This window comes from Apis cerana, linkage group LG5 (assembly GCF_029169275.1).
Source record: "Apis cerana isolate GH-2021 linkage group LG5, AcerK_1.0, whole genome shotgun sequence".
Taxonomy (NCBI): domain Eukaryota; kingdom Metazoa; phylum Arthropoda; class Insecta; order Hymenoptera; family Apidae; genus Apis; species Apis cerana.
This window is the reverse complement of record NC_083856.1, coordinates 1,637,985-1,654,172: the sequence shown is the minus strand read 5'-3', so window position 1 is coordinate 1,654,172 and position 16,188 is coordinate 1,637,985. Positions and strand designations below refer to the sequence as shown.

The 16,188-nt window shown below is 30.9% G+C and overlaps 1 protein-coding gene across 11 annotated transcripts in view; it reads right to left on the bottom strand.

Annotated features, from left to right (window-relative positions):
- Positions 1-16,188, bottom strand: part of LOC108001347 (histone-lysine N-methyltransferase 2D) — a 681,552-nt gene that overhangs the window by 84,633 nt on the left and 580,731 nt on the right. For all 11 annotated transcript variants that reach the window (XM_062075744.1, XM_062075753.1, XM_062075747.1 and 8 more), the window contains one exon: positions 14,578-14,877. In XM_062075744.1, coding sequence (XP_061931728.1) covers positions 14,578-14,877 — 300 coding nt within the window. The remainder of the gene's footprint in view (positions 1-14,577; positions 14,878-16,188) is intronic.

Sequence of the window (16,188 nt, the reverse complement as noted above, 5' to 3'; positions counted from 1 at the left end):
AAGTATTTCATAATAATTTAGACAACATTTAATGCAAAACATATAGTGAAACAAAAATGATCAAAAATATTGATTATTATGAAAATTTACTCTAATTAACTTATAAAATCAGAAACTTTAACAATAAAATGATAATCTTATGATTATCTTCTTTATAATATTAATCTCTCAAAATTAAAGAAAACCATCAAATCAAGATCGAACAAATTACACGAACAAACGACTAATATTTTTAATATTTTTAAAGTATCAACAATTTTATCAACGACAAAATGTCAAAAATCCCATTTCCTGAAATCGGCATTACAAACGAAAAATTCTCCAACGTAAAAATACCATTTTCCAATCACGTGCAGTAAAATCGCTATTATATCTGGGCCGATATATTTTCAACAATAACATCGATGGAAATTCCACAAGCACCGCGGAAAAAGAAGAAACGATTCGAGATACATGTTCATCGTCCAGAACCCCGTCTGAATACTAACGGTCCCCCGTGACCCAGAAAAAAGTGGCGAGCGAGAAAGAGTCCCCCATTAGCATGTTCGTTTTCGGTTTAAAATTTAAATCGTCGTCTGTAAATCACTTTCGTGGCCAACCAGGAAGTTACTCATCCCTTTAAATCTCTTCGCGATTAACTAGAAACAAGAAGAAGAAGAAGAAGAAGAAAAAGAAGAAGAAAAAGAAGAGGAGGAAGAAGAAATAAGAATAAGAAGTGGAAAACAATGAAAAGAGAAAAAGGGGGGAAAAGGAAAAGGCGCGAAGCGTGCATCTGTCGGTCCAGATTTTCGAGTTCGTGGCGGGCAATAAAAATCGGGAAAGAAAACGCACGTGGTTGAAATTTTTCAAGGCCATCCGATCTTCCAACGTACCCGAAACGCCTCGAAAAGGCGAAGTTGGACACGCGATTGGTCGGGAATCAAGATTTTTCCAGGAGAGGAATCGTTGATTGGTTGGGCCATCCGGGTCCAAGGGGGAAGGGCCCTCCTCGTACGGGGGAAGAAAACTTGCTGGGGGTCTTTTCGTGATTCACTGGGGGTCTTCTTCTTCTTAGGGGTGGAATGAAGAAGAGGAGAAATTCTTTCGTATAACGGGGTGCACGTGACACCGGTCCAACCGGATCCAACTGTGAGAAGATACGTTGCTCGCGTCTACGTGAACCGGGGTGTAGGGTTAGTCGAGGTTTCACGTGTTCCTCGTCCAAGTCGGATGCCCGAGAGAGACAACCCTTTTTTTTTCTGCTCTACGTTTCAACCCTCGTGGCGACCCGTTCTCGCGGGGACCCGTTTCGAGAATAGTGGGTTATTTAAAGGGAACTATCGCTTTTACTTCCGGTCGGCGAGACAGTTTGAATTTTTAATCGAAAGGAAAGAGGTATCTAGTTGTGGATGGGTACTTGGGAATTGTGCCATTGGTACGGATACGTGAATTCGATTTTAGGCGAGGGGATGTCTCGGAGAATTTTCTTCGCGTTTTTATACAGAGGTATGGAGAATTTCTTGTTTTGTAGGTTGGATGCTTTGTATTACATGCACAAAGAATTTACGAATGTATTCTCGGTAATTTAAACTTATCCTAATTATATAATAATAAGTTAATTGGTATTTTTTCTAATAATTTGACGATATGATTAGTTATTTATTGTGCAATGTTTTTTTTTAAATCATAATAATCAACGATTCTTAACATTTCATATTAAAAGATCTTAAATAATTCAAGAAACAAATGAAACATTCTACGTTTCGTTTGTTTATATTCTTCTTGATAAATAAATAAAATATTTGTATAAAAGTTATCAATGAATTATTTTAAAAATTGAATGTTTGGATTGGACATATATTTTATGTTGAATAATAATCAATGAATAATAAACAAAATTTTCTACGAAAATGTTACATCTTCTTTTAATTTCATTGATTCGCAATTCATATATATATTTATATATATCCAGTATAAAAGCATATTATTTAATCCTACTTGTTTTCGATTTCTCCACGCTAATCGCGTTACACCGATTCGAGATGAACCAATTCAAGAGAAATCTTTATGCTAACATTCGGCTTTCCGACAGAAGATATTCCATTAAGATATTCGACGGAACTGATTTTGGCTTCTTGGATTCTCGAATCAAGATCTCCAAATAATAAAGGGAACTTAAGATAAACCTAATGTTTCGTTGAGTGGATGAGATTGTCGCGAGACGAAAAACAGCCAGATATTAAGGAACACTTGGCAAACGTTTTGCCTCGTCCGCTCAAATTTAGAACGAACGCAATGACACGGACTATTTTCAGAAATTCCTTCACAAGTTCTCTAGAGGTTCCAAGCTATTATAAGATCATAGTCGGTATCGTTAAGATTCTGATATATGTAGTATTAGGCAACGTGTAGGATCTAAAGATCAATATTATCAACTTGAGTACACCGCAGTAGAATCAAATATAAATGGATGTTCGTCTGACGTCCGAGCATTTTAATAACACTAAAAATCGTTATAACAAAAATTATTAAATCTCTATGTCAAAAATTAATTTCCCTTCCTATAATATGTATATATATATATATCATTTTTCTTAATTTCCCTAACATAAGATTATGAAATACAATTCACAAAATCAAAGAAACGATCGAAAATCCAGAGACCAGAAAATCCACCCATCCATCCGTCGGAAAGAAAAGGAGAGACGAAAGACGACAATAAAGAAAAGTACGAATACGAGGGAATCGAGAGGCGTGCTCGAGTTTGCCGGCCGGCAAATGGGTCGGTTATATGTGTTCGCACGGTAATGGGAAAGGCAACAGATGCGAACGGTGGCTGTTTCGCGATGAAACTATCGTGTCATATAAAAGGGCGCGAGAGGGGCGGGTGGCAAAGGTTAGCCTGCAACCGACGACATAAACTTACGATAGTGCAAACGACCGCGGCACCGCTCCACCGTATTTCCCTTCCGTTTCGCTCCAGCCTGGTGCCGAACTCCGCTATTCCACTCTGCTCTCTCCAACGACCCGATCGTAATTCTTATTCGCCCTCGAGATCTCGCGTTCCCCTCTCTCGATTCCGGATCACCATACCTCCTCCACGCGGCGGAATTACTCGCACTTTTCCCGCGATCGGTTTACGTAGGGCGTTGAGTCGTTGGGTTGGTTATGGATTCGCGTTGTGATTATACTTTTGTGATTATATTTATTAGACACGGGGTTAGATTGTTTCTCCCTTTTTGCGTTGCGTATTTTCTTACGACGATTTGATTCGAATAATTTTTTGGATATTTTTTTAAACGAAAAAGTTAAATTTCTTCTTAAAATTTTAGTTATTTGAGATTTCAGGCTGATTATTCCTTTTTTCCAATAATTTTTTTAATTCTTATTGGAGAAATGAATTCATTTAATTCGATATTCACCTGTTCTTCGATATTTTTTAAAGATATTCGTAAAGGAAATTATTTTTTATTTATTGAATAATAAATAATCTTTCTTCCTAATCTTCTATTATATGCTTGTCTTTTTTATTAATTATAATTTGTATCGATAGTTATCAAACATTTTTAATATTGCTCACTACCTTATTATTAATACGCGTTCTATATTTTTCTTTAATTTCAAGCATAATTCACATATATTTAGAAACATCAGAAGTGCAAATTTCCTTTCTCTGACGTTATAACATCCATATAATTAGTAACATGAAAAACAAATATTGCTGATTCTAAATGTAACTCATTGAAGCAACGTTCGCAAAAGTTAATCCTTAAAGTTTCGCAGTATACAAATTTGCAACCTGCTACACGTATCATTTAAACCATACATTCTGGCATTATTTCAACTTTAGACTGAAATTACATCTCTCTTTTGCTGGTATACACGAGAATTCGATATAATTTGATCAATGAAAAGGATCGTAATTGGAACAGAAATACGTTAAAATATTTTATTAAATGTATAAAATTTCATAATTTACTGGAGGATTCAATAAATTATCTTTTTAAAAATTTCAAATACACAGAATATAATTCCTGATATTAGATCGAAAGTAATAAAAATTTTTTAAATTATATTCCAAAATAATAACGTAACATCTATATAACAAACATTTATTGCAGACTATTTGCTATTTATATTTCCTCAAATCATGGAATTAAATATTCATCATCACTGTTAAGTAATTATCATATTATTTTCCATTTACTTTTTACATTTTGCATATCCATTACACTTATTAATCTAATCCAATCTAATCCAAACTTAATACAAACTATAAAACTAGAAAATTAAATAAATTTTTGTTGTAAAAATCAATCAATCAATTTATATTAATTCTAAGTTTAAGTTCATTACGAATCAAAATTAAACAAAAATTTCATTCAACTGTTTTAAATTTGATTTAATTTTCTTCTATCTGTGCCTAACCTAACTATTTCGAAGAAACGTTTTTTGTTAATAACTTTCCAATAAGTAACAATTAAGTGAAATCTTCGCAACACAATTCAATTGTGTGAAAATCGAAGAATAATATATCTTTTTTTTCGTATAAATAACGACCTTATACACGAAAATGCGGAAATGCATTTGGATGCGCCAAACTCAGCTCAGTTTAGTAAAACCGTCGAGACTAAGGCCGCAAATACAAATTTCCCCGCAAGGTTTCATAAAGATAAAACCGTCCGACGTGCAGACCGTCGAATCCTCTCGATCCCTTCATTACTATGCGGGGGCGTATCCAAGAGCGCGTACCAGATCATATTAATTTAATCCATACTCCCGTTACAAACTCTATCTTATAGCCGGGCAGGCAAAACGACGAGCCGAAAGGCTGGCCCGAACCTCTCGATCGTGTCGCCGATCCGTTTCACGAGTTTATTCGCGTCCACGTCCGCGAGCCGCCATATTTATTATTATTACAGCCGCTCTATTTGCTTGTGAAACTTTGTAAGGTCTCTGACCTAACCCACGACGATGGCCAACCGGAGGAGTGCATACATATTAATGCAACCGAACGATCGCCAAGCTCGCACATCTCGCCTCTCTCCCTCCAATCCTTGAGCTGCCCATCCTGTTTCCTTTCAACGTTCCCTTTTATGCTACTGTCACTGGTTAATATTGAAGACCTTTCCGCGAGGGCGATTTGAGTTTTGGTCGAGCTTTCGGATGCTCTTGTTTTAGACGTCAACTCTGGGGAGTTTCGGTGGTTAAAAGAAAGGATTTTATACGTATGCGAGTGTGAATTATTGTGGGTTAAGAGATACTGAGAGAGATCGTGAGTTGGAGAAATGTTTGAAAAATGATAGATTTTAGATTATATAAATTGTTATTTTGGTATGATAAGGAAATAGGTGGTTTGCTCTTTTTCTAAAACAAATTGTAGAAGAATAATGGTATTATATATAATAGTACATGTACAGCAAGGTTTTTCAATCTATAAACTGCAATCTTTTAGTTATCTTTTACAATGTTAAATATTAACAAATGGATTGGCTTGTTTATTTCAATACAATTATTTATATTGAAATATATGAAATAAATTGAAGTAAGTAACTCATCTATTGCAATGATCATTAAAAAAATAATAATAATTTATTCTATATATTATATTTCATTCTATGTAAATATATTTTTATATGCATAATTATGAAAGAAAAGTTATTTAATTATAATTGTAAAAAGAAATCTTTAAAAAAATCGTTAAAAAATGATATATATGGTTGTTTATTGTAATAAGCTATTTTTTTTTTAGTTGTGATTAGATAAAAATATTTTAGGAAAAAATTCTTTTGTTTTAATAAACACATTGTGAAAATATCTCTTACTAATTGCAAGAGAATTCGATGCAAAAGAAAGAAAGATTTTTATTTAAAAAATAAAACTATAAATATAAAATGTATATATATCCTTTTATTTGCAAAAAATACGATAATGTATATAAAGTCTATCTTAAAATATTTATCTCTTTGTTTTAATATTGAATGTTTGTTTTAATATGAATTGGTGCAACACATTTGATCAATTTATAATTTGTATAAATATAATTTATATAGGATAATGAAATTGATCTTTGTAAAAATACCAATTGTCATTAAAAGATATTTGATTCTATTTTGAAACAAAGAGTAAAAATAGGAATAAAAATCTTGAATTATTGAGAAAGAATAAAAAGAAATGAAATATTTAATTTTGAAATCTAATATTTGAAAAAACATATATCTGTGACAAATATATAAATAATGAAATCAAATGAAAAATATTCGAAATAATCTTTATCAATTTATGGAGATTAAGAAATCTATAAACGAATATTTCGTTCGGAATAAAAAGTTTGTTTGCTTTCTTGGTAATTCTTTTAAGTAGCTTCTGATAGCTCGTTAGATCATGATAAGAGCTTTTTGTTTCCACAAACTTGGACCGAAGTCAAAATGAAGATATCTTTTTCTTTCTGAACTTTTCTCTTTAAACTTCGGAAAAGCATATATTCAATTGAAAAAACGAAAACAGCTTTACCTATCTGATCAAAATAAATTTTTAAGTATGTAGTTAATTTATATAGATAAAAGATATTTTGGTCAAAAATATTGAACTTCATTTTTTCTTAAATTGGTTTATATTTATTTGTGTTAAAATTTTATCTAAAAATAATTTAGTCTTCATTTTTTTTAATTTTAAATAAAAACAATTTCTCGTGTAATGATTTAAAATTTAATGATTTAATATTGCTGTATAATTTCTTTCATTAATTTGAACTCGTATAAATTTTTTATAGAAAGATAACAAAATTAATATAATGATAATGATAATTATAAAAATAGAAAAATATATTGATTAAACAATACATTGATTAAATTCCCTTCTATTTTTATTTAATTATATTAATTGAGCGATTATTCATCTTTTTTTTCAAAAATATTATAAAAATGTTACTAAATATTAGTTTTAGTAAATTAACGTATTAAAAAAGAGATTGTCAAAATATCAAACAGTCAATAAAATTCAGAATTTTTTTCTTATATTTTTTAAATAAAATCCTAAATAAATAAATAACAATTAATAAAGAAATAATTTTTTATCATAAATAAGATTCTATTCAAATTCGATAAAAACTTTTACTATTTTCTTTCAATTTATAATATCATATAAATTATACTATATTATACTATACTATAATTTTACTTCATTAATTTTCTAAAATTCAATTTGTAAAAAATCTTTGAAACAAAGTAATATAAAACAATTAATTACAATTGCAATTATAGTTAAAATTATTTGACTAGGTAAATTATACATAAAAATAAATGCATATTGATATTTCTTTAAGGAAACATGTATCATGTTATTCGTAAAATTCCCTATACTATTCGTTATTAATAATTTAATTAATCTCTAACAAAAAATATGCAATATCCATACACTCTCAATACCAAACACATACCAAAGCCCTTATTGTTTATAAAATTTCCTAATATCTATTCCTGATTGAACCGATTTCTAACGAAACCAATAAATGCAACTTCGTTTCTCAACTCAACCTATCACACATTTCATCATAAATCCAACGAAGATGGCTCACAGCACGGAACATCTGAGCCAGAATGATGGAGGAGGGAATCGGTCGTCATTCGAAACTTGTAACTGTTATTGCCTCGTATCGATTGGAGGATCTTTGTGTGTCTCGTCGGGGGAAACGATTTAAGATAATCGAGGAGTCAGCCCCTCTCGTTCTCCCCAGCGGTGGAACGACCCGATGGAATAATTTTCGAGACCGACTCTGTTCTCCGCTCAATCCCGGTTCTTTATTAATATTCCTCGACGTCCAGGAGTTAGGTTCGCAGCTGTGCCGTCCGCGGACCGATTGAAAAGAGTCGGGGCAGGTGCTTTTGGAATTCGAATGGGGGGAGAAGCTGGCGGGGTGGGTTACTTGTGATTGCAAATCCTTCCCGATTCGATCTCGTTTCCTTCTCCTCTCGCTTTCGCGGGTCATTGTGCTTGGAATTGTCAGAAAATTGCCAATCATGTATATCGAACGAATTTATAAAATTTGGATTCCCGACAGAGGAATTTTGTAGAGATTTTCTTGAATAAATTATAGTTAGATCTTTAGTTTCAAGGAATCAGGAGTTCGGAAATAAGAGAGAATGGTATTTTTCGATTCGTAGAAATTTAAATGGTGATTATGATTATATACTATATCATAAGTTGTTTATTGAATTATATGCTGTTTATTAAATTGTGCATAAGAGAAAAATATATAAATCCTTAATGGAATGGGATGGAAACAATGGATTCTCCTAATACGTTACAGATGCTTTTAATATTTATTTTCAATATTCGTTCAATATTTTATTTTCAATATTAATTTCCAGCAGAACTTCTTCAAAAAAGCCAATTTTTATTGCAAATAACTAGAGGATAAATGTAAAATAAAATTTTTACGAATGTAGAGTTTAAATAGAGATTTGTCTTAATGCATAAAATATAATGTATATCGTATTTTAAATATTTTATTCTTTTTTGTATATTATTCTGTATTCTGTAGATTTTTCTATATTTAAATTTTGCATAGATGCATAAATATCTGCAATTTAATAATTGAAAATACTATTATATTATTGTACGAAAAAATAAATCATCTACTGTCTGAAAGGAAGACGATTCTGCCATCTATTAAAAAACCATTAAAACTTTTGTATGGATTTATTATTCATCTTAGAAATCGTTTATTTTAAAATATATTATATCAAAAAAATTTTTGTATCTTTTAAAATTATGCTCTATAACATTAATTGATACATAAACTATGTATCTTATTTAATTTTTAATATTTCTAATTAGAGATAAAATTTTAATGATTGAAGTTAAGAATAAAGTTACTTCAATAAGTTCCTTCAATAATTTATTATTCAAAGCATCGAATAATCGCAGATAATTCTAGAGCCAAAGGGCTGAGCGGATAAACTATAGCTATGAATAAATGTTATTCAGACATTTTAAATAAAGTTATTACTTAAAGTAACTTATTCGAAATTTCAACTAACTTATTTTTTCAGTTCTATCCTGTTCCTAATATAATAATTTTTTCTATTAAGATATCCAACAACGTTCTTTCTTTCCCAAAAGCATAAAAGATTATAGAAAAGAATATATTATCAAACGCAACAATTGCATGCCACAAAATTTATCTGCAAAAACTTCGAACACGTCATCGACTGACTGGTGGCGCCAAACGGCGCCAAAAAGGAAAAGCTTATTAGAAGAAACGCTCGTGCAGTTGTCGTTCACGCTTTGCTTGGATGGAGTTAAGCTACAGTTAAGCTGAGCGTGTCTAAAGCTCGAAACGGTTGCGTGATTGCAACCGGCTGTTACATACGAGGGAACGTGGGGCGCACAGTGTGCGCCATCGAATTTCAACCCCTTCCCCGATCCCTGGCCCACGCATAGACACGAGAAAGCACTATTCGCGGCGAAAAGTTTCGCCTGCCAGAAACGGTGACTAAGAACACGTCGTTACCTTTGCAATTTGTGGCGGTTAGTGTTTACTCTTTCAACTTTCCCCACCCAGTGCCGCTAATGTTTTAGGCCGGCCGCTTTAAATCACCGACCTCGCCTCGGCCATGGCTATTTCCGGCGGAATTGGAACAACCGATCGGTCCACGTCCATTTTTCCCATCTACGTGAAACGATTGCGCTCGATGTGTAATTTACGTTGATCGATCAGTTCGCGCTTCGAAACCGCTGGCGGGGATTTATTTTGCCGGGGAAAAAGAGAAATATATATTTATTTTTCGTTCCTTCTTCTCTTTCTTTCTTTTTTTTTTCTCTCCTTTGGAAATTGATGGTCGCGTTGGGATCGATCGAGATTAAACGAAGAGGTTTTTCTTCGTTGATTTTGATATTTCACCATGTTGTTTATTTTATATTGTTGATTGAAATTGAAAATTGAAACGATGAATCTTTTTTTTTAGAAACGAGATAAATGTATTTAAATAAGCGTTTAGGAATTAAATATTTATTAACTAAAATATTAACTAACGATAATGTAAATTAACAAATTATAATTATAGACTTTTTTTTAAAAAGGAATTTGTTTTTTTAATAATTGTCACAATTTCTTTAATTATTTAATTATATATATAATTACGTGAAGACACATCGATATCTATTATTATTGTAAAATATATTTTACTTACACGTTTTCCATCCATTATTTTATTTTAATATTTCCAAAATTCCTCATTTTTATTATTGACGCTATCTAGCTTCAATTTAATTTTTCATTAATTGAGATTTTTTTATCTCTTCAATGAAAAGAAGATGCAACTTTTTGTAACTTAAAAAATAAACTTGAACAAATATTTTTAACACTTTTTATAATTACATCTTCATTTTTCTATCTCCCATTGTCAAACACTCTCCATTCCAAACGAAGATATATAATTCTAACACAAGCAAACTGGACTCGACTCAGATCATTAACGAATCAAATTAAAGAAAAAAACTCCAAAAAATAATCCCCTTTCGAAAGAACTTCAAAAATTCATCCACGGTTCCCTTATTGTTAGAAACGCTCCCGATCGATCCCCAAGTGAAAGTATTTATTCCCCCAGTGGTGTGGGTCGCCCTTTGATCTCGCGGGATGGGATAAAGCTCGAACCACTTCGATTGTTTCCTCACGACGAAAGCAGGCCGACGAAAGTCCCTGAGAATCCGTTCGTCCACGAATTCCTGGCCAATTACGACCAGGCCCTCGTTCTCCTGGGTTAACGAGGATTCCGGCGAATTCTTCGTTTCCACCCTCTCGATCGAAGAGGACACCAACTTCATCCACCTTCCATCGGCGCAAGATCTCATACATATTAATGACGATTCGATCGATTCGAACTCTGTTTGGAGACAACGTGAGCCCTTCCGTTGGTCACAATGGTTATTATGCCATTAATGTAATGAAGGTTAGGTGGAAGTAAAGGTTCAGATGTTTCGTTTTTCAGAGGAAATAATACTGATAGAACAGGGGATCAAAGCGTTTATCGAATGAATATAATAGTTGATTGGTTAATTATTTTTTTCTCTAATGAAAAATTTTGGGGAGTGGCTTCTTCGAATGAATTTCTTTCTGGAGATTTTTGAGAATCGAGAAGAAATTTTGAATCTAAATTAGAGACGTGAAATTATGCAAGATTTCAAGAAAAATGGAGATTTTGAATTTATTTATAGCAATCGAAGATGGAATTATATCTTGAAAAAAATTTTTATCGAGACTTTTTAATATGTTGATAAGAATATTGAGCTTACGATTATTCGAGAAAGAATTTAAAGAATTTTTTAATATTATAATATAACATAATTTCGAAATTTAATTAAAATGCAATCAATATAAAATAATTCTTTAATTGAATCATTTATTTTTAATTTTGATATGCAAATGATGCAAACAATCGGAGACATAGATACTTAAATTGCTCAAGGCTATATCGCGCATTTTTTTAAAAATACGCGAAGTTCGTTTTCGAGTCCATTGAAAATATGCTCGATAAATTTTAAATAAACGATGCATATTTAATTTTAATTAAACCTGGGTTACATTCAATTTTCAAGCTCAATAATACCCGAGCGAAGTTAAAAATTTAATCGTGTTATTCGACGAGCATCCAGTTTTACACGAACTTAAAATGTATTAAACTCGAAAGCGTTTTAAACGGGTAGGGCTGCGTCAAATAAAGAATACAAGCAATTTTTCCCCGCGTATATAATTCATATCCCGTAAATGTAAAACGGGATTGAATACAATTTTACGTTCGATGAATCGTAACAATTCACTTACACGTGAATTCAGACACGTTTCATGTACACGCGCCAACAGTATTTTCACTGACCACATTGTGTTACCAAAAGTCAAACAGAAAAAGATACGAGAGGATCCGCGTTGTTGATCCTCGCTAATGCATCGCGATTAGAGTTTATTGTTCTTATACATAGATTGAAGCAAACGGTAAACAATTTGTCCCCACGATGGACCGAGTAACTACTATTAGATCGATTAAGTCAACGTGGAAGACGCATGGGTGATATGTTTAGGTGGCTGGAAACTGAATTCCTTGTGGCAACATGCTCGGTGTTTGCCGATTGTATTTCTTGTATCAACAATTGAGAAACGTCGTGGGCCGTGATTGCTTTTGTTTTACGACCGGTTGAAACTAACTCGCGTGAAACGGAGTTACTCTAAATCCTTGTTGTTACCGGTTCATTATTAAACGTTCATTCAGAAATAGAATAGTACACGTGTATCGGATAGAGAATTAATCTTCTATCGATGGATTAGAATTGCATTGATTTAAATGTATTTATTATTCAATTTTTTTTTCACATTTTATACGGATATAATGATAGAATGATAGAAGAGGAACTAAAGGAAAATAAAAATAATATTTTGATTTTAAAAAATTAAAAAAATTAAACTTGGAAATTATCGAGTGAAAATTGATTCATTTAATAACAAGTAGTAATAAAAATATCGATACAAATTCGGAACTGGAGCAAGTGTTATAATTCCTTGAATAATAATGGCTTAATGGTGATTTCAATTTTAGTTTTAAAATTAAATTTCATTTTTAAAATATTAAAGTGTTTATTATAGAATTAAATTAGAATAGTGAAAAGAAAAGTTCATATATGAATATTTGTTATATTCATTTCATGAGGAAAATTTTTTATTAAATTAAGGGTTTAATTTTTCATAAGTATAATCTTTATATTATATCCTTTTTTCAGATAAATAGGCAATAAAATTTTTTATCCTTATATATTTCCTATTGATTACTTTTGACGAGATATATAAAAATGTTAAATAACGATAACTTTTAAAAAGATTAAAGATTAGAAGAAGAAAAAAACATGTGGAGAATGTTTATATAACAATTTTGAAACACTAATGATAAAATTGGCAATTATATAATATAATATTATAAAATAATTAAAATAAACTTATATATTATGAAGAAGAAAATATAATTACAGTGAATTCACAAAGAAATAAAGATCATCTTTTAAAAATATATATATCCTATCTAATATTTTGTGATATTTCCATGTTTATTATTTTTATATCTATTGGCATTGTTACCTATATGTTCACTTATTACAAATTTCTTTTTTTATAACGTTTTATAATGTTTTGTCTTTGATAAAGAAAAAATTTAATTCTAATTTAAATTAGCTGCCTCTCGATTTACCTTCGAACATTCACTGTTATTTAGTTTTTTTCTCTTTCTTTTTAATTTTGTTTTATTCTTCTCTCTGTCCTAAAAACTATAAATAAATTTCTCAACGTGATATATTGCATCTGCATATATATTTATCATATTTTATATCCATATTATTATTTTGTGTTTGCTTTATTTATATCAAAGAGAAATTCATTTCATGGAAATCTAAACGATCCGGAACGAGAATAACAAATTAATTATCGCATCCATTTGAAAAAGAAGCAAATTGGCAAATTATTTTGAAAGATGCCGAAAAAGAGTCGAGAATTGAGGGGAACAAACATTGAGGGTTTTGGCTCCATAATTTAAACGCATACCAACTACCGGAACTTTAACAGGTCACGCTGCGTTGATTAGTTGTAATGACAAAATATATCACTAGACATAGTCCGCCATCGTTAAAATATTTTCGCATGAAGTAAACCAAATAATGTATGCACATTGCAACATATCACAATGTTGAGTTGCTATTAAGTAATGGTCAACCTAATATTTCTTTGTCACCTCTCCTTTGACATCTTGAGGTGGAATTTCGGTGAGAGTGTCACGAATCATTACTTATGTGCGATTTTAGGATTGGAATTAATGTATTTTATTTATCTCTTTCTTAAGAATAGAGTGGCACATTTTTGGAGAGTGAATTCTTTTCCTTATTATACGAAGCTATATTTAAATTAAAATTTGTTAAGAATTTATTAAGAATTTTTGAATGAGATATTCATATAATTTGAAAAATTGATAAGTAAAATAAATTTTAATAGAAAAATCTCTATATGAGGTGGAATTAATAAAATTGATGTATTTTATTTCTCTTTTTCTTTTGGGAATTATTTATTGCAATTTAGAGGATAAATTAAGTTAAAATTCAGAATTTTATATCGTTTTCTTTTATATCTGATTTTATATCTGAATTTATTTAAAAGAATTAATTAACGTTTTTTAAACGAGACAATTATAACTAGCGAAAAAGAGATGTAATAAGATAATAAAATTTTTAATTTGAGAAATTAATTGAGTAAAGCTACATTTTTAAAAGCATTGAAAAAATCTGAATGCTTTTAAATATTATATGCATATATTTATTCATGCATATGTAATCATGAATGTATTTTAGAAGATATTATTTAATTTTTTTGATTAAATCTTTTTTTATTATAAATCTTATAATATTTATTAAATTTGATTTTATTTAATTACTCTTTTCTGCATGTTGCAAGATATTGCAACTTAATAAATAAATAATTAGAAATATTTTTTTTTTAAAGAAACCTCATATTGAGAAATATATTGAAAATTTTAATAATTAAAAAAAAATATTCTAAACTTCACTTACCTGTACGTGACTCCAGACTTTAGGTTTGGGGCTGGATCTCGCGTTATTTGTTGCATTTGAACTTCCAGAATTATTCGAAACGCTGCCAGATGAAGTTGTGGACTTGACGGACGGTTTTTGCGTTTTTTGAATCTGCGCTGTGACTGTGCTTGATGAATTGCTGCGTTGTTGTTGTGGCTGTTGCGCGGATGTTTGTTGCTGTTGTTGCTGTTGCTGCTGTGTTTGCTGCATAATCTGTTGAATGAGCTCAAGTTGCTGTTTCGTGAGACCATCGTTGCTAGCACCAGGAGACGTGGCACTCTATAAAATATAAAAAAAGGAAATAGAAATATTAATAGTCTATATTTGATTGAAACATCAAAAAAATATCAAAATATATATACAAAAAATTAATGTTAATAAGTAAAAATAAGTAAGAATTTTCTATTTGGGAATGTTAATAAAATATTGATATTAATTTAATATTATGTGCGAATTTTAGTTGTTTAAAAAAAAATAAAAAATAAAAAAAGGTAAAAACTGTGGAAAGAAAGTGTAAATTATTTTTCTTAGAATCTTTCGAGGTTTCACTTAAAAAAGAGAAACGAAAGAATAATTCTGGAGAATAAATTTTGACGCCGACCTAGAAACCTTAATTGATTAAAGCAATCCAGGTTGAAAATGTACTTGAAAATGGGAAACTTCGTTTGACGGTTTAACGATCTTATGCAAGAATTCACTTTATTCGATGTAAATACTTTGTAAATCTTTGAAAAAAATCAAAGAGAAAAAAGCAATTGAAAGTGCGTTTATCTTTCTTTTATATATTCTTTAGGTTCATCCATTAAAAATCTAAACATTTTTTGCAGAATAAAACAATACAAATTTCATTCAGTAACTAATTACAACATTCATTTAATATTTAATACTAGGATTAATTATATCATAACAAAATATTCTTCTTTCTTTATTAGATGACATAAAAATACGATAATAACATTAAAAAAATAGATTTAACTTTCACGCGGACACTAAAGAATTTCTATTGAAAAAATTCTTCTGTTTCCATATACTAAAATTCCAGGTATATAAGAAAAAAAAATAACCATTTTTACCAGTCCACCTTGTACAAGAAAAACGAAAGCCCTGAACAACAAACCTCAATAAACCCCGACCACACTCTCTCTGAAAAAAAGATGCTCGAAAAATCACCCTGCTGAGAGAGACCATCATTTCCACCAACATTCCCTTTCTACATTCCTCCACCACGTTCTATTAATTCCAGTTTACATTAAAAACACGTTTCCGCTAATTCGTTCGCAATTCCGTGCACTAACTCGGCGACTGAATTTTAAAAGAGCGCGCTCTTTTTCTCTTTTATCGATCGAGCCCAGCGCATAGTTCAGCGAGCGAGCGAGCGAGAGAGAGAAAAAGAGAGAAAGAAAGTGAGTTTTTTCCTTTTCAAGAAATTCCATCCGCCATGAACGTTAACGATCATCGTAATATTCACGAAAAGATCGACCCATAAAATACGATGCGCATGCACGCGCACGATATTTACCCACCGAGCGAACAATGAAACTTATTGCTGGATATATACAAGGGGCTATGCATCTGTGCTTTGGCGCCCCA